Raw genomic sequence first — 19,521 nt, 5'->3', positions numbered from 1 at the left:
ACAAGCTTCAGTGAAGAGGTTTGAAGGGGCAGAGTATGAAATGAATGTTTTTTTCCTGCCTGTTAATGGATGTGCAGTATCAACAAATTACAAAAATGTATCCCTTACTGCAAGCATGGGGTACATTTTTCCCTTTTGTCCCAGCAGCTGTGCAGGAAAAGTTCCCCAAAATAATTCAGCTTCAGGAGGGAAACAAGCAGCATGATGCCTTTTGTCCTTCAGGAAGTTTGTCTACGGATCTTTCAGATGTGACCTTTTTTTTGTAAAAGCTACAGCAGTTAGGCAAATATTCCTACTGACCTGGTAACAGGCCTTGGACACATCAAATTTTCCGCTGGAGATTCTAGATCTACATTTTTTCCTGAATTAGCACTTGTACTTTGTTAAAAGAAATGTTTTTTCCCCAGGAAAAAATGACATCCAAGAGTGAACACAGATATGCTTCAGAATAAAGGAGTCTGGCATGGACATCAGTGTCCTTGCACATTTCTTAAAATACTTTCATCCTGACTCAATTATTATTTCAGAAGACATGGGACACTTACCTCCTTCTTTATCAACAATTTTTTTTTTCTTTTAAGAAACAGAATTCACTTTGCTGCCAAACTAGTATTTTTTTTTACTTTGTTTCTATTAACTTCTGTTTTTCACTTCTCCTCAGGCCACAGATATGTGCTGTTTATTACACTGCATGCCAAATACTAATCAAAGCAATATTCCCTGCAGTGTTATGTAGCTCAAGAATCTCCTGAATTCGTGGCTTGAAACAATCTAACCCCAAATCACAAAAGACTCTTTATTTTCAAGAGATTTGTCATTCCTAAATTAATGATTCCTCCACTTAGAGCTAGATGTGCATTATTTTACTATAGTACTACATTTCTCCTGGATGGTAACCTCTGCACTACCAGTCAATCAAACCATTTTGCTTGAAATAGCACCAGTATTTGATAAATGAGAGAAAATTATTGTTTCCAACAACTGATCCATTGGATACTCACCACAGCAATGACAGGAATAAGCACACCCAGGTTCCCTGCACTACTGGAGGCCTGAGAAGAAAAAGGAAATGCTCAAAACATCTACAAAAGCATTTCTAAAGAATTTGGTAAAAAAATACTTCAAGGATCAAACATTGCAATTACAACTCTGTATCTTTCAAAGAGATGTGCACAAGGTGGTCAAGAGAGCACCCATGAAATCCACAGGACTGAACACACCCTGGAATCTTAAAAAAGCTTTTCAGGTTTTCCTCATGGTTTAGTGAAGGGATTTTTTCCTCTGTCAAGACACAGTCTGTAGAGATTCAATAACTGCTAGAAAAATGATCACATTAAATGGGTGGCCACAAACAAGTCTCAAATGTTTACCAGAAGTTTCATTTCACTATCAAAATGAAGCCAAAAATAACAAGCCTGTAAAAAGACAGGATTTTCAAGAATTTATTCAAGCAGGAGGAGCAGCCTTTTCCATTGAAATATAAGAAGCATAAGGAAAACATCTATTTCCTTTGACTTTTTAGGACCTTTTTAAATTGCAGCCATACAAGTGTGTTTGCTCTTGACCAATTAGAGTATTAAAGAATGAAAAACATTTACTGAGCACAGCACATCATTTCTCACCTTTTCTGATCAGACAAACAGTGATGGCACAGACACCACACTGAGACATCTCTCTGCAGTCTTTCCCAACCTCCCAGATCCCTCCACACTAGATCTGGGAAACAGGGAATGCTCCAGTTCCCTCCTTACAAGAGAGAGACTGCTGACCCCACACAGATGAGGCAGGCAAGATGTGCTAACAGGGTACAGCTCTGCATGAAGTGGAACAAACCAAAAGGAAGAAATTTTAAAAAGAAAAACAAAGAAGGAAAGAAGAGAGCAATAGAGAAACAAAGCCAAATAATCTTCAGATGAAACAATAATGGTACAACCCAACTAAAACATAACTCAGTTATCTTTCCTGGAGAGTCAAGATAAAGCAAACAAAAGATGGGTCTTAAAATATTTTTGGAGGGAATAAAATAATAGCACAGAAGACACTCTAAGTGGGAGGGACAATTGGAAAAAGTCACCATGGCTTTTTTGTTAACTTCAGGACAATCCACTGCATGTGACTCACTCACAGAATACCTTTCATAACTTGTACTCTGCATTGAGTAGAATGTTCTAGTGAGAACTGCTCTTAGGATCTTCACAGTAAAGAAACACTGCCTCCTAGCTCAATCCATCTGAATTCTGTCATTTCTCCATTTGCAGAGTTGCACAGCTTTCAGTCACTGCAGCAGTTTGTCTCCCATACTGATTCCAGAGCATCCCATGTTTCCCTGCCTCTGACACCCCAGGCAGTCTCAGCTGAACTGCAGCTATTCCCTGTTTTATCTGGGACACTCCACACAATCCTTCAGGCATCCCAGAACTCACACTCCAGCCCCAGAACACACTCTCAGGCTTAGCACAGGAAGGGTTTTCCCTGCGTGTTCAGCAGAGCCACCCACATAAAGCACAGCTGCACACAATTAAAAACCAGTGCACATCTGACCTTCAGGGCTGGTCCTTTCTCACTTGCTCTCTCACTAGCTCTCTTTCCTTCGAGCCCAAGCTGAACAAACAGCTCCAGCAAGTTCATCAGCAGCTCATCCACGAGGTGCTCCACCTGGATGTTGGCAGCGATGTTGGCCAGGGCGTTAATGACTGCCAAGGAGCAGTGCCTGAGGACAAAGAACTGTTATGAGCAAGCAATTCCTCAGGTTTTATATTGTCAGTGTTTTCTTCATAATACTGACAGTAACTCTTGCAATAAGGCTACTGATGTATTTCCACCCAGTTTTTTTTCTTGCTGTTTTTATGAGCAGCACATCACTTACTGACAACTGAAATGCAATTGGTATTTAAGTGAAAAACTATTTTTAAGTTGTGCCTTTGGAGGATGTTCCATTTATGATGCTGTCATGGACACAATGAAGGTACTTTAAGTACTTTCCTGTAGCAGACAAAAATTCAGCCAAGGGCAGTGTTTCTGTTTTGGGAAAGCTCTTGAGCAGAAGAATCACAACTCATATCAGTTGTTGAAGTTGAGATGGCATTGTTAAAACATGCTGACAGGAACAGTCCTCTCAGCTACTCCCATTCTGCACTGAAGGTATCCAGCTTACCCCAACTACCAACAGTCAGTGATAATATCTGCTTCTAGTGGGGACAACAATGTATAACTTACATACAAAGAATTAAATTGTTAATGGTTTGCATTTAATCCCTAACAAGTACCAGGATCACATTAAAAACAAACCAAACCACACTCTCAGCTTTTCTGAGCTAAGAGATTTAGTAATTAATTACAGTAATTTAGTAATTAATTACTGCAATTACAGATAACATAAGTCATCAGTGTCAATTATCTCTCACTGATTCGTCACAGATGTAAAAGATATCAATGCTACCTGTAGTGAAAAGCATTTTCAGGAATCCCTGCATTTCGAAGTGCTATTATTTCTAAATGAAAGTATTTCCTTTTAACATCAGAGAACAGCACAATTTACAGCCTTGTAATAAAATCTGATACTGGGAAAAACTGAAAAACCCCAAAGCAGCACAAAGGGTATTTGATATCGTTTTCACACACTTAGGGGCACAGCTAAGTGTTACCTGTATCCATGGTCCTTATAGTCTTTTGTGGCAGAGTACACAACTGAGCTTGCTTTAACACTGATTTGCTGAAATAGATTCCACACCTCACCATAAATGTATTGCTGCAAAAAAACAAAACCAAATCCCTAAGTAAAGCTTATTGAATACAACCTCTCTAAAGATCAGCTCTGTAAAATACTCCAAATATTACCAAGTTCCTCAGATAGGTGTGCAACCACAGCCTGGGCAATGGTTTCAAATTCCATGAAGCAAACAGTACAAGTGCTTTTGTGAATGTTTTTAATGGATCAAATTTTAGCAAATTTATTATGCTCTTTAATTCTGCATTCCAGATGGAACTAATTTTTTCAGGCTTCTGAGTTTAGGCAATTAATTGCTTTTTCAGATGCACAAATAACATTTGGAAAAAGTCAGTTAATTTTTATACGACTAAAGAAGACAATCTTCCATACTTTTAAATGTATGAACCTACAAGACTTTGAAAGTTAATTACTGATACAAAAAGAAAATACTCTCCACTTCTTTGTGATAGGCCAAGTTTAAAAACTTAGTAACTTTTGAAAACATAGAGTTTGGTGGGCTTTATAGTCTTTTTCTAAAAAAGACTCTTTATTTTCTGTGGGGATTCATCTTCTTTACAGGGACAACACTTTACACATTATCACAGTTTTTGTTGTGTGGTATCACAAAGACCTGTAGTGCAGAAAAGAGAAGCCTTAAAAGCCTTCTGCAAATGCACTAAAATATATTTTCATTTAACTAAAGGAAAGGAATCATCAACTGGCATTCTCTTGGCCAGTTCTTTCCTTACATTTCCAGTGATGACCAAACAGCCAAGCTGATCAATGATGAGTACATCAAGATGAGAAGGTGGCTGGCAAAACTTCTGCTGTAAGATCTGCAGGATGGGTTCCATCATTTTTGGGGTGTCCCTCAGTGCCACTGCAATGTGCCCTAGAGCACGAATGGTGTGGTCAGGAATCAAATGAGCTTCCCTGTTAAGGAAAACAAACAAAGATCCCAATGTGATAAATGTAATTGTTCAACAAGTTATCAAGACCTCAGTTACATTTCAGATAAGTAAGAGCTCCTATACTAAATTTAAATATCACCAGCAGCTTTAATACTGCCACTCTATACATCCCCAGCATTAAAGGTTATACTTGCACAAGCTGATTTTCAAAATAAAAAATAACCTCTCCCAAACTCATTATTGAGGAGGTCCACACTAACCCATGAACAAACTGTTGTTCCAAAAACAACATTAAAAAAGGCAAAAATTATGGGCAAAATACTAAGACAGTCAGACCAGCTACTACAGAACCTCCCCCATGAGACTTCTTGGTTAGTGAGGCACTCAAATGCAGAGCAAAATGCCCCAAGTGACAAGATGTATCTAGCCAAAAAGGACAGCTGAAGCTTGAAGAGAAAGCATCAGTCAGCTGAGAACTCAAAACTGGCTAATATTCACCAAAGATTTGCTGATTCAATCACTTAAACTGAATCCATACCTCTCAGTATGAAAATGGGGCCAGCTCTGCAAAGACTTGGCATGGGAAGATCTTGACCCCGTGCACAAGCCCATTAATCACAGTAACATTTAATTCTAAAATAATGCTGCCAGTACTTAGAATAAGTCTCAGATTCATTGAGTGAAGGAAAAATTGGTTTTATGACTGACAACTTACTTATCATTCTCCTGAGAGATGTACAGACGGTTGGATAAACTGGCAAGAAAGGCCTCAACAATCACTGAATCTATAGTCAAGCCAGCTTTCAAGCACCTGCAGTAACAATGGACAGAAAAAACATAATGCATCAATTAAACATATCAATTTTAACTACTGTAAATTCATGCCATCTATATATAAGGGGAACAGGTTCATACTGAAGAGTAAGAACTGATTGCCAAGGAACACTGCACATACATTTAAAAAAATGAGCAGTTTCTACTTCTGCTTTCTCCAGAAACAATAATGATCAGAATATACAGTAAGGTAAATTCAGAATCTAATGTTTTGAAACTTTAATTGCTTGCCTCTATAGTCACCAACTATGTCTTCCCTCTAGCTCTCTGCAGCTGTCTAAAAGGGAAGAATAATCACTGCCCACACGAGTGTGTGACAACCCTTCTGTTACACAAGGCTCAGTCAATGTGACAACCTAAGCTAAAAACAAAAAAACCTACTGAATATCTACAAAAAACAGCTACCTACTGAAAATGGTGACTAGAAGACATGGAAGCAAAACAGTAAGAGTGAATTATTATTTTACAGTTAGGACATAAACAGAACCAAGAGATGCCTGAAGGAAAACAAAGTCATGACCAAACAAGGCACAAAGACTTCATGGCAGCACAGAGCAGAACCTTCTAAATGGGCACTGTGCTTTTCTGTCAGGGAAATAGCACGTGTTCAGCATGGTGCCAGGGAAATAGCACGTGTTCAGCATGGTGCCAGGGAAATAGCACGTGTTCAGCATGGTGCCAGGGAAATAGCACGTGTTCAGCATGGTGCCAGCCCCCTCTCACCTGCAGATGTTGTCTATGGCAATGTCACGCAGCTGCTCATACATGGATGGCTGACCTTTCTTGCCAGACATTACACTTAGAGTGGACTCTGAATGCTCGTTGGTGACACTAATCTTTATGTCATTTCCACCTACTAAGAACACAAGAATATAGAAATCAACACCACTTGATGAGCTATACAAGCCATTACTGCATTTGACTATTCCTAAACCATTATTCCTAAATTTAGCCACTTACTCCTTTACTGTTTTGCTCTAGCATTACAATACTGCTTTTGCATTGATTTGAATTGAACATTTTTCTTCTGGAAATCATCACTCAGTATTAAAATCTAAAAACAACAACAAAAACCTGCCAAATGCCAAGACAGTCACGTGGCTGGAGCAGAGGATGGGCATGGGGAGTGTGAGGAACGTGACCTCGTTCACTCTGGAGAAGAAGCAGCTTTGGACAGGGCCAGTGGCTGCCTCCCAAGCTGCAAAGTAGGCTACAGGGCAGACAAGCAGCCTTTGTAGGAGAATTAGACACAACAGCCTCAACTCGAAACAAGGGAGGCTCCAACTGGGTATGTGATTCTTTTCCCTCACTGTGAGGATAATTATGCACTGGCTCTGGCTGCAGTCTCTCTCAAGACAGAAGTGTTCAGTGTCAGCAGAAGAGACACAGCAGTTTTGCTGCTTACCCTTAGACACACTCCTACCAGAATTTTATTTGTTTCCCTCCTCCCTATATCCAAAAAAACAATTACACAATTCCATCTCCATTTCCACCTACAGCTGCATCACCACAAAATACCAAAATGTATGGAAAACAAACATTCTGGAGCATAGGCTTTTTTCCTTTACCTGTGTGATACTGGCTGTGATATTTGTAAAGTTTCACAAGCACTGGGGAAGGTATCACAAGGAAGTCTCTCAATGATGGATTGACCGAATGAACCACAACAGGGAACCTCTCACACAAACGACCCAGACCCTAAAAAGGGAAAGAAAATTCAAAAACCAAGTCAAAACCAACAAAACATAGCTTTAGAATAAAACAGCACTATTTTTATTTCAGCTACAAGCTCGCAACTTCAGCTCAATACAAACAAACAGAAAACAAAACAAATCCTACACAGTTTTGAGAGGTTCATTTTTTAGAAGATTAGGATATTTTAAGCCTCTAACTGTTTTAGGTTATTCTAGAGTGTATCATATACCACTCAAGCCTTGCTGCTCTCTTCCTGGGTGTTTTCACAGGAGTTCCATGAAATGAGCTGCACTCTCCAAAAATAAAGGTACTGTACAAGTGCCAACACTTAGAGGAACATGATAACTTACAACTCATGTGGTGAAAAACACCACATTTGTAAGACTGGATAAGTGCCCAATAAGAAGACAAAAATTAGAATAACCAAGCCTTAATCCAAAACCTCAGTGACCTGCCAGTCCCAATAGTGCATTACACAAATAATTAAAATAAGAAGCTAAATAGTCCAAAATTTAAATCCTGGTTAAAAACCCCTCATGAATATTATTCTTCAAGAAACAGCTGAGCTAAGAAAATTCTAAAAGCAGTTCCTAGTTTTCACACCAGATCTCTAAAATCCAAATACAGAACACAGTGATGTAAAGTAATAAAAAGAGCAGATAAAGTGCTCTAGCAACCTGTAGAACTCCCCAAATTCTCATTCACTGGTACAGTGAGTAACTGCAGTAATTAATTACAAATACTGTAAAGACAGACCTGCAAACAGCAAATTAGCAGAGGCAAGTGAGCAATTATGACTTTGCTTGAGGTTTTTGACTGCAGCTTCTCTGACAACTTGATGCACAGGTTTTCTGCACCTTATATAAAAAATACAACAGAAAAAAAAAAATTATTTTGTTATTAGGCCATACACAACCCAATCCTTACTGGAATTTTTAAAATAGCTTTTTATAATAGCTTTGAAAATTTATAAGCTTCAATCTTGTGGTATAAGATTTAGAGCTGCTTCTGCAAAAAACAGTTTTAGAAACCTAGCACCTGCACCAAACAGCTCTGTCAAACACTGTGACTGAAAGAGTGATAGTACTTAAAGCTGATTTTGAACATACTTCATACTGAACAGAAATTAAATATTGCAATGTCCAAAGGGAAAAAAATCCTCCACATATTCAGCAGAGGTAAGATTTATACAAGAAGAAAGAAAATAGAGGAAAAGTAAGAAAGAGCTTCCTAGTCCTGCTAGCTAGCAATGAGGAAAAAACATTTTCTTTAAAAGAACCACTGAGAAATATTTATGATATTAAGAGCAATAAATAAAACAGAAACTAGAAAACAAATAGCTGCATGCAATTCAGCATTTATAGCATCCCCTGGAGATAAGTAATAGGAAGTTTCTGTTCCCATTTCTATAAAGAGATGTCCTTCTACCCAACCAGCTAATCTGACAACCTTTTGGTGGAAGTTTTACCCTTGTATTCTAAAAGCACAAAATATTCCACTGAAATTTAGCATTTCTCTGAGCACCATCTACTCTGTATTTCTACAGCTTAGAACACAATGAACAGCCACTGCAGAGACCAAAAGCATTTTTTTACTTTGCTCATCTTTCACAGCCCACACCATGAGATCCACACAGGCAGCGTTGGCCTGGCAGCGCAGCTTTAACGGGCTCAGCTCGTTGTGCAGTCGATCCATATCGTGGAGGATTTTCTGCAGCTCTGACTGGCTGCTGTTGAATTGCTCCAGCACAAAATCATGGATTTCCTTCACAAATGAGTTGGGAAGGTCTAAAGAAAGAAAAGGAAACAACATTATACTGGAAGGATGGAAGTCAGTGAAGTAGAATAACAGTATTTATAAAAGTCATTGCTACATTACAAATTATATTATTTAATCAAGTTTATGTCCTGTCTAAAAGATAAATATAGCAAAGTCCACCAGTCAACAGACAATTCAAATGCCACCTATTAATCCTTTTAATAGTGGGTGGCCAAAACATTTTTTTCTACTTTCATAGCACGTTTTTAATATGGAAACATTTCAAAATACAAATTTAATACCAGAGGTAGAATACCCAGGAAATACACACCAAATGTTCGAGCAGTCAATACAAAGCAGATGATGCTTGTGATCCTAATTATAATGAAGGATAAATAAAAGTAAATAAATACTATACCTTTCATATAGTATAGTGTGTCTCTCAGCATTTTAAACTGAGCAAGGTAAAGAGGGTCACTGAAGGTTTTGTAATGGAGATCTGTACTACAACTCATCTGAAAAATAAAAGAAGCAATCTGTTGGATTCAAAAGGAAGTATTTTCCATTATACAAATAAGTAAATCTCACTCCACCTCCACAAAGTAAACAAGCATATAAAACAGGTACAAGAAGCAACCTCACAGCTTTACCCCCTCTACTTTTAATAAAAGTACAACCATTCAATGCATTAAACAAAATTCAGTCACTGATTTCAAGAGCACGTCTGTTTCTCTAACAATGGGGCTAAAAAATAAAAAAAAGGGGGGCACTCAAAGCTCTCACTTTACTGAGATGGCAAAAAGAGAAGCTGAAGTTGTCTCCACTCAGGCCTACATTTTGAACAAGGCAGTGCTCGATGGGAGGCTGAGAGCAAAGCAGAGTCATTTCTGCTTGCATTTCAGCACACACCCCTTTCACCACAGCTTTATGCCCTGAGGAAATGAGGCAAACTCCATAAAATGTGGTGGAGGCTGTGACAGAACTGCACACAGGGGAAGGGAGAAGAAGAAACAAATCCTTGTTCTGAAACGAGGGCTCACAGACCTAAAGAACCAAATCTGCCACCTCTGAGAGTCCATGAGCTGCAACACTGACAAACTCATAGAAATGGCACCTAAAAGAGCAGCAGTGATTTCCAAGCCACAAACTGAAAACAACCAATGCATTTCATATTTGTGAAAAAAGACAATATCACTGCAATATGCAAGCAAGACCTTTGTCTACAGTAAACCAGTTTTGGGCAACCAATGATGTAATTTATTAGGACAACAGAGCTAATGTAGGAAAATAACTATTTTTGCCTATTTTAATGAACAGTATCACCCCCCTTTACCATTTTTACACAGTCCAAGGCTAGATTTAAATCACTGAAATAACTGCTCAGAAAGGAAATTAGTATCATTTTGCAAAGAGAAGGTATACCTTACATAGGTAAAATACTAATTTTGCAAGTAATAAGGCAAAAAATGAAGTACTAAAGTCATTAAAGGAAGAAGGTAAAACCATACCTCTCCAACTTCAGCTAAAACTGCATCTAAGGTCTTCAGAAGAGAATCCTCAACGATCTGCTTTACCTGTGGAGGAAAAAAAGCCAAACTAAAACAGGATGTTTCCTGTTAGTGACTCTAGATAGGAGCAGAATATAATTGAATAAAATTTTGCTTATGCACAGAAAAAACACAAGTCACTTCACTATGAAGCCTCAGATGAAATCAAGGCTGCAACAAGAACACTTGAGCCTCTCTGCTGTTCCAGAATAGCTGCTGCCAGAAGCAGACAGGGCCAGCAGCTTCTGTCACTTACATGAATTCCCAGCAAAACCTTCAGGAAGTCTCACTCTCACAGCAAAACCCAATCTTCTATTTCAGCAACTAGCAGTATGCAGGTTATACCAGAACAAGTGGTTGGCAAGACTCAAGCAGGAAGCAGCTGACAAACTTACTTAATTTTCCAAATTCTGCATGGTTATTATGAGAGCTTTCCAGAATGCTACTGAAGCATGACATTAAAAGCCATAAAAAATAAAATTACACAAAGCTTGAGAGACAAAGACTGTCGTTTTCCTTGCAGTTCTAAAAGCTTAAACTGCATCTATTTCTAGCAAATATCTAGAATGCAGTGTCACTGCAGTCTTCATAAGGAGCCATCACCTACCATGTTCAACAGCTGCCGGAGCGTTTCCAGTGGGATGTTAAACTCTTTATTGTTAATACCATTGAAGAGAGGAGAAACTGAAAAGCTGGAGCTGATTGTGGAGAAGTAATAATCAGGATCCAGTGCACTCCCATCAGGAAGATATGAACCTGATCAGAAAAAAATAATGGAAATCCAAGTTTGAAGAGAGAAACGATATTAACTGTCCTTAATGGAAGCATTTAGCCACTACAAAAGAGTTTTTTCTAACAGTCTTTAGCTTGCCAGAGGTGCATTTCAGCTCATCCACTGGTAAATAAAGACAGAAAACTATGATACAATTGTCATTAGAAGCTTACTATCATAACAGAGAATTTATTACAATAACTTGTGTCCATGTCAGAGGTACTTCTGACAAACCTTCCCACACTATTGATGTGCATCTACCTGAAAACATTTGTAAATGCCCCTTAGATCAGAAGCACAGAGATGTAAAGAACAGGTTAAGTCAAAACTATCCTGCAAGGTTTTTCCCTGTATTAGATTAAATGAACACATGGCACAGTGCTCATCTTAGAATAGGCACCAATTCACCACAGCAATTTCAAAGCAAAGAGAATCAAATTATTTTTCAGATTCAAGTACTCTATTAAGCAAACAACTTGCTCAGCAAACTGCTCCTGGCTCTGTTCCCCTTGAGAAATTACATTTCATGCCTTTCTGAAGTGCTCAGCTGGCTGTGCTAGAGTAATGTTCTTGTGATTAACAGGCTTTTAAGTAAGACTATTTATTGACAACAAAAAAAGGGTCCTCAGATCTTTTTTTTTTTAGCTGTTAGCCTTGGCCAGAATAAAACCAAGGTCACTACTCATCTTCTTCAGAAGGCAAGACTATCACAAACTATATCAACAGAAGTAATCCAAAAACTGACTGTAGCTGAAATATTTGGTAGAAGTTAGTATTGAAAATAAAATCCTGACTGGAATAATCATAACTCTACCAGAGAGACAATTAAAATAATCCAAAGGATTTTACAAAGTTGTCCACCTAAAGATTTAAGATTAATTCTGTTCTACTACAATAGTATGTCTCTAACCCACAACCTCTGGGTTTTATTTTTTTTCATTCAAACCATGAAGACCACAACATTGAAGAATACATTGGTTCAACACAGTAGACAGAAGATAAACAGCTCTGTTCCCACTTTGCAATTTAAGAATGACTCTGTAATCCCATTATATGACTGAGGAAGAGATGCCTCTAGCAACAGCAATGTGAAGAAAAAAGGAAAGCAATGTGGAAGAAATTAAAGCCAGAGCTTGAGAGAGGAGAATGGCCCTGAAACAGAGAAAGGCCAAACTGTTAAAAACCTGAAAGGGCCAGACAAAACCAGAGACACCAAAACAGCTCAGATGCAAAGCTGGTCCTCCACATGATTCATGAAGGGGAGTTTATTTTTAAGCCCTCCTTTGACTTAGAACTCACAGATGGAGCTCTACCACAGTTCAGGAGTTAAGAGTTTTCATGTAAATTCATAAAACTTTCTCAGGTTTTGGCCTTTTATGATACAGTAACCAATGCACACTACTGAACACTCCAATGTCTTCTTTAGTATTTCTTGCTCCAGAAAATTACTGGGTCTTCCACAGTGGCCCACATCACACTCACTCCAAATGGAGCAGTTGTTTTGGATTTATACAATGTGCCACGAGCCTCAAAATTCCAGACCCTAGATCAACAATGTAGTTGTCTACTGGAGCACAATATTAACTCTTGTTCCTCAAAGTTACTCAGCCTAATCTCCTGAAATCTTTCTGGCCTAGTAGAATTAAGCTCTTCAGTACTAGGCACTGCCTAACAGGAAGGGAATCAAGAAACAAGTGAAAAACAACCAAGCCAGGAAATTACTGCTGTTAATAATTACTTCCTACTGTCTTTAAACCACAATTTAAAGAAAAATCCTAGCCAGCATGTGCCACTGAATTCCTATAAGGATTCTAAAAGGTAGAGGAAAGAGTCAAAAGGTTTTTTGTTTTAAATTTTCTATAAATAGCAACAAAACCCCAAATCACAGACTGTTCCTTAAGGTAATCTACCTTCAAAGTAATGAATTGCAGCAGGTCCTCCAGGAGAACTGGGAGCAGGAAACCCACGTTCAGGACTAACCTGAAACATTGCACAAAAGCTGTATTTTAGAAAACATTGATAAAACATTTAAAAACCTGTCAGGGAATAGTTTGCACACTTTAAAATGAAATACAGCTTCAAGCAAAACTAACAGGAACCACATATTGCTGGGTCTAACAGCTCAACTGCAGCCAAAAAAGGGAAGTTAAAAAATGCCAGTTCAGTGCTTTTGACTAAAGGGAAGAGATCAGAGTGATGACTCCTCTACTGTAGGAAACTATGCCAGTAACAATCTGTAGTTTCAAACCACCATCTGAATCCAGTCTTGCCCCAAGACAATGAACATCCACAGCTCCTGGTGAAACCAGGACGAGCTCGTGAAAGCTTCAGCCATTAAGTGCAGCTTCCCAATTTTACTGATATACATTACAATGCCTTTTAATGATAATAACACAAGGAATGGGATTTGCCAAATGCCCCATGTAAAGACTTACTAGTACAGCTGCTACTATAATTGTCACTGCTTGTTCTGTAACTCAGAAACTACAAAACTGTTTTGAAACTCAGTTGTGGAACCACAATAAAGCCATTTGTACCTGCTCAAACAATGTGTTAAGAGACTCTGCATATCCAGGCTTAAGTCTTAACTCCACTGAGACCAAGAAATCATCTCAGCGGACTCCAACACAGAGCAAGTCATACAAACCTGTGTGATGCTGCATACACTGCTAGCCTTTCTCTTCAGTGATCCTTCCTGGCAAACAGTGAGCAGAGAACTGGGAAGAATTGATCTGAAATCATTAAAGGATCGACGGCGAATTCCTTCAAGCTCTTCTGGAACTCTCAGGGAATGTGGGGGAATTTTAGGAAAAAGCTTTGAAAGGAGAGCCTCCTCTGAATTGCTGTAGCGACCAAAGGCTCGAGAAATTCCTATCAGGCAGGGCACTGCATACTTGCATAAATACTCTGGAAAAGAAAAGCACAGTATCAGCAAATAACAGTAACTTAAAACTTCCTCTTCATGGTTTTGCTACCACTTTACTAAACTGTTTCAGCCTTTACAACAACTGATCTGTACAAGCAGAGGAAAAACCATGAAAGCATCACAAATTACTACAATTCTGCTTCTGTATTTTCCAGTCAGCAACAAACAGAACAGAGAAGTGCTAAGGGAAGCTGAAAGACAAAACTCACTTTTCAGGATTGATCCTGATAACCAGCAAACACACACAAGAGTAGTTCAGAGGACAGGAGTTACAAATACAGTAACAATTTTATCACTACCTTTATCGTGCATTTGCGGTGTCTGGCACATTCCCAACAGGAACTGCATTACTTGTAGGACTGTATCCAAGATCTAAAGTCATCAAGACAGACATACAAAAATATCTTTTGGTAAAGAGATATCATTATCTTACACCAGATCATTAAAACAAATGAAACTTGTAAACATTAGCGTAAGCACCTCTGTGAAGATTTCTTAATGTTGTGTGACTAAAAGATTACACTGCCCTCACTCAGGTTACAGAGCTTCTCCTGTAAAGTCTGCAGTGAGCTGCAAGTACTACACAATGAAACTGCAGCACTCCCAACCTCAGTACCAAAACTGGAATTTTAAAACTCTTGCCTCAGCAACTGACACCCAAAAGTAACTGCACACCTATGAGTATCTTGTAGGTACTTGACTATTAACACACGCAAATTAAAGCATCAGTGCACATGCTAAAGCAATCAGCCCCTTGGGGACAGGGAGCAGCTGTGCTCTTCTCCAGACTTTTGTGAGGATTGCAGCACTGGAGATCTGGGTAATCCAACAGCACAAGCTTGAACTCCACCTGCTCTCGGAAAGATGCATCCCTGTAAGCCACGTCAGATAACAAGGTCACTAAGCAGAAGCTGAAGTTTTCTGCCACTGGAAGCACACCTGCAAAGCAATGGAGAGAAAATCAGCCACTTAAGCCTTGCTAGAGAGAACCAACATAGAAAGAGCAAACTATAATAAAGCAAGAAGACACAAGTGACCCCCATGTCACAAAGCCCTGAGGCAGACTGTAGATGAAAATAGTATTACATACAAAATTTGGAAGCACTCTAACCATCATAATTTCAATATAAATTTTAAAAGAAAAATCAGAATTAAAAACCTTCCCAGGCTTTCAACATGTCAGAAATAAACTTTAATTATATAATACTGTATGAAAGTATCCTTACATTAAGGGGGCAAAGAATGAAGTGGTTTAAACAGCAACTAAGCATCAAAGCTAAAAGTAGAGCAACAAATCTCATGTTCCACTCTCCTACTCCAGCTACTACACAATCTTCTCCAGTTTAGTAACAAAATATATTGAACACAGAACTATTTGGAAAGTGCAATTCATCAAAAGCAGTGAAGCAGGAAAACAGGGATCTATTCGACTTCCTTTGGCTTCTAAACAAAATCAATATTAAAAGCTTTGAAGCCAGGAGCTAAGTAAGACCATAGCAGGACTTCTCCCCTCCCCTTGAACCATGTCCTGAACAACCTTTGCTATGTCTGTCTCCTGGCTGGCATTCCATGACAAAGATCAAAAAATCCCAACATCACCTCTGCCTTTCCGTGCATTGCTTTCTTCTATCCACTGGACTTTGGGAAGGCCCTTCAGGAGTCGCAGAAGGTAAGGAACCACATGTTCCTTGTGCTAAAGAAGAAAATATTCTATTTAAAATGGAGAAAAGCAGCTGAACCAAAGTACTTAAGATACTTTAGAGATACAGTAAAATTACATGAGCACACACAGAACTTGCTTCTAGTGATTACTCCACAGGCTTCTTGACTATTGCAAAACTAATTTCAAAACAAACAAATGAAAGTAACCCAATTCAGCGCCTTAAATCTGAGCTTTTCACTCCAGGCAACAGTTCATTCTCTGTACAAGCTGGAAAAGAAAGCTCCAAGACAGTATCTAACCCCAAACACTTTATTAATTGACAGCAAGCTCCCAAAATAAATCTAAGACAGCTAGAAATTCAGAGTGCCACTGCCAGTTCAGTACATGTGACACATCCCAGGGCCTTACACAAGCCACTTAACGCATCCATGTAACACTTCAGCTCCCTCGCCTGCAAATCAAAGCACAGCACAGCTGCTTTATAAAAAAAGCCCAACCAAACACAAAAAAGAAAAAAGAACAATGTCAATAATATCCATGCAAGCTGTACCATAGCACATGGGTGCTAAACAGCAGGCAATTCAGGCCTGATGCAAACCTTAGCAACATGAAAGAATTTAAAGTGAGGTCTAATAGCATTGGACCTGGGGCTCTGTCCATGCTTCCCCTCCTCTACAGAGAACAATACCAGCCCCAGCAGGCACAGGGAAGAGAACCAGCTTGTGCTGGCCCTGCTGGCAGACACAGAAGGGATGCTTGTGTACAATGCAGCCTGTGTGCCCTGAATGTCTGTTTATCCTGGCATGAAAGGGCCTATTGCAAACCTGGCCTTCAGGAGCGCATCGGAGCATCCCTGTCAGTCAGGAGCACGTGGGGAACAACATGCAGTGACACATCTGGTTTGTGTAAATCCTCCTGAATACTCTTTCCTTTCTCTGCTTAAGCCATGATGACCAGAACACACAGCAGCAGCTTGGCTGTGGCAGTGCTTATCACACTTATCAGTATTTCCTTGCTCTCCTGACAGCATCCATCCCTTATCTCTGATCTTTTTATCTACTTTTATGAAGAGCAAATACCAACTCTTCATTCACTGAACAACTAAACTTGAATTAATCCAAGATCTTTGAAGGTAAATAGGTAGCCCAAGTGGGAAAAATACCTGAAGGTCAGATTCAATTAGGAAGATTCCTAAAGCAATAACAGCATCTCTGCGACGCTCATCCAACTGGAAAATCCCATGGAAATCCACTGGACACATACAGAGCAGCTTTTGTACCTGAAAAACAGCAGAGGGAAGGAACAGTGGAACAAGACTGGAAACAAACTGAAGCTTGTTTGAAGGGCACAGTGGTCTCTCCACCTTCTGGAATACATCTGGCAATGTTACCTTCCTTCAGTCATCAATCTCAGTGAGAACATCCAAGGGCCAGGAAAGACTGAAGAATGACAGAAACCAGAAAAAGGCAGAAAAATCTCAGGTAGATGTCAAACATTTTTACTACAATGTCGGTCACCTTAAAGGTTTTCTTCAACACTTGATCAAAGTGCTGAAGTAGAATAAAGCCCTTTTTCCACTACTTCACTTTTAGATGTGCAGGAAATGAGCAGCAGGCACTTTCATTATATTTACTCAATTTCTGCAAACAAAAAATAGGTGGATGGAGCTTTAATTACAGCTGCACCAAAGCCTCCTACATATACAGCACTGAACAATTAACTGTTACCAACTTGTGTATGACTCCTGCTCAAATCCTTTCAACATAACAGATTAGGTATTCAGAATTCATATTTTCACACTCTTCACCTATTACTTTACTCCATACTTAACAAACACACATTTAAAGAATACATCAAACATTGCAAATATTTTGCTCTTCTACAGAATTGTTAACAAGTGGGAATGCAACAAGCATGTCGTCTTTTTTACAAATTTCCTTGATGTTAATGTTCCTTAATGTTAATTGTTTCCTTAATGTCAATAAATACTATCTAGAAAGGCCCTCTGTAATAAATAACTATGTTTGACTCACCTATGTTTGAATGCCAAGTCACTTCCTATTTAGATAACTCTCTGAACATCCCACCCTGAAATTTCTAAAGCAAGAAACAACGTCCCTAGAGGATTTAAAAAACTGACTGGATGCTCAGTGGAATTCAAGGTTCTGGGCCTTCAGCTGCCAGACCTCCTAATTTCCAGACCTGTAGTACAACGCAGATAATCCTCTTGCTCACTATAAAATACAGCAGAGGAAATACGAACTTTGGAAGATGACTGCTGATACATGTGTTCCACATCAGGTTACATGTGCAATAACACGAGTGAGCAACGCTGGCTAGATATGAGCTATTACTATAATTGAACTGCTGTATTCTGTCAAATTGGAAAAAAAAAAAAAATCCCTGGATATTTGTGAACCAACAGCAGGGCACAGAAGAATTATTCACCGTTGGCTGCCACACCAGTGGAACATTTCCAGAACAAGAAATAAGAAAAGAAGGCTGCAACAGCAGGCCCAGAACAAGCACTGTAGTTTTCATCGGCACAGAGCGGTGCTTTTTTCAGCTATTTAGTCACGACTGCTGCCTGACACAATTTGGACACGCTGTCACTCGGTGCCCAGTCCCAGCACAGCCGGCTGTCCATCCCTGCGAGCAGCGGCACTGCCCGGGGAGCGGGGCAGCCCCGCGGGGGCACTGCCCACACCGGGAGCCCCGCGCTCCTCCTTCTGCACAGCTTCATCTCACCCGCAGCTTTATTTCACCCGGCACTGATTGCCTCGCCTGGATTTAACCTGATACACGGAGGAAAGCCAGCCCTAATTAGGTTGAGACTAATTATCCCCACAAGACTCTATTCCACAGACTTGGGGGCGACGCAGCAAGGCGCAGTTCCTCGCCCCGCGGGCGCGCTGCTGACGGGGATTTCTGGGTCAGGCTGGCCCACACGAGCATCCCCGAGGCCCGGCTGCCCGAAGGCAGGGCCGGGCTGACAGAAGCCCCTCAGAGCCCGCAGCCGGCCCCGCCCAAGGCATCTCCCGGCCCTCATCCCGCTTCCCACGCGTGACAGCGCCGAGGGGCGGCCGGACCGCCCGCCGGGGCACGGACAGCGCACAGCGGGGCACGGACGGCGCCGAGCGGGCTGCCCGCGAGCCCCCGCACACAGCGGCCGCTCCCGCCGCGGCACGGCCCCCCGGCACACGCGGATCCCCGCGGGACAGCCCCGCAGCCTGCGCGCAGCGGCGCCCCACGCGTGACGGCCGCTCCTCACCGCCGCCCCTCACCTTCTCCAGAGGCGCCGGGCTCTGCACCGCCAGCGACCGCGCCAGCGACAGCACCGTGTTGAAGTAGAAGCCGCGCGCGCTGGCCGCGCTGCTCCCGCGCCCCGCAGGGCCCGCGGAGGGAGCCGCGGCGGTCCCGGCCGTGGCAGCCGCCGTCCCGGCCGCCGCCGCCGTGGCCGCCGTGGCCGCAGCGGCCGCTGCCGCCGCCACCGCCGCGGCCGCCATGTTGTGCGGGAACGGCGCCGGCCGGCTCGCCCCGCCCCCGCCCGCGAGATCGGCGCCTCCCGCGGGAGCGCGGCGCACCAATCACGCCACAAAGATGGCAGCGCCCGGCGCGGCTTCACTTCCGCCCGGTGGCCCGCCCTCCCTGCCCGTGCCCCTCCCTGCGCAGCCATATTGCCCGCTCCCCCCGGTCGCAGTGGTTC

General features: G+C 41.1%; 1 protein-coding gene across 2 annotated transcripts in view; it reads right to left on the bottom strand.

Moving 5' to 3' along the window:
* The window catches only part of PI4KA (phosphatidylinositol 4-kinase alpha), a 53,607-nt gene extending 34,271 nt beyond the window's left edge, over positions 1-19,336 (bottom strand). The window contains exons 1-19 of one of the 2 annotated variants that reach the window (XM_064393122.1): positions 19,100-19,336; positions 16,978-17,094; positions 15,752-15,845; positions 15,003-15,091; positions 14,452-14,524; positions 13,874-14,133; positions 13,137-13,206; positions 11,062-11,210; positions 10,416-10,481; positions 9,326-9,422; positions 8,745-8,936; positions 7,906-8,006; positions 7,023-7,152; positions 6,178-6,310; positions 5,336-5,431; positions 4,459-4,642; positions 3,645-3,748; positions 2,542-2,710; positions 1,002-1,052 (exon numbers count right to left, since the gene is read on the bottom strand). In XM_064393122.1, coding sequence (XP_064249192.1) covers positions 1,002-1,052; positions 2,542-2,710; positions 3,645-3,748; positions 4,459-4,642; positions 5,336-5,431; positions 6,178-6,310; positions 7,023-7,152; positions 7,906-8,006; positions 8,745-8,936; positions 9,326-9,422; positions 10,416-10,481; positions 11,062-11,210; positions 13,137-13,206; positions 13,874-14,133; positions 14,452-14,524; positions 15,003-15,091; positions 15,752-15,845; positions 16,978-17,094; positions 19,100-19,321 — 2,397 coding nt within the window. In that variant the 5' untranslated portion in view covers positions 19,322-19,336. The remainder of the gene's footprint in view (positions 1-1,001; positions 1,053-2,541; positions 2,711-3,644; positions 3,749-4,458; positions 4,643-5,335; positions 5,432-6,177; positions 6,311-7,022; positions 7,153-7,905; positions 8,007-8,744; positions 8,937-9,325; positions 9,423-10,415; positions 10,482-11,061; positions 11,211-13,136; positions 13,207-13,873; positions 14,134-14,451; positions 14,525-15,002; positions 15,092-15,751; positions 15,846-16,977; positions 17,095-19,099) is intronic. The other variant, XM_064393123.1, reaches the window with a different exon arrangement.
* Positions 19,337-19,521: the final 185 nt, after the last annotated feature.

This window comes from Passer domesticus, chromosome 17, assembly GCF_036417665.1.
Source record: "Passer domesticus isolate bPasDom1 chromosome 17, bPasDom1.hap1, whole genome shotgun sequence".
NCBI classification, from domain to species: domain Eukaryota; kingdom Metazoa; phylum Chordata; class Aves; order Passeriformes; family Passeridae; genus Passer; species Passer domesticus.
This window is presented reverse-complemented; position numbering and strand designations above follow the sequence as displayed.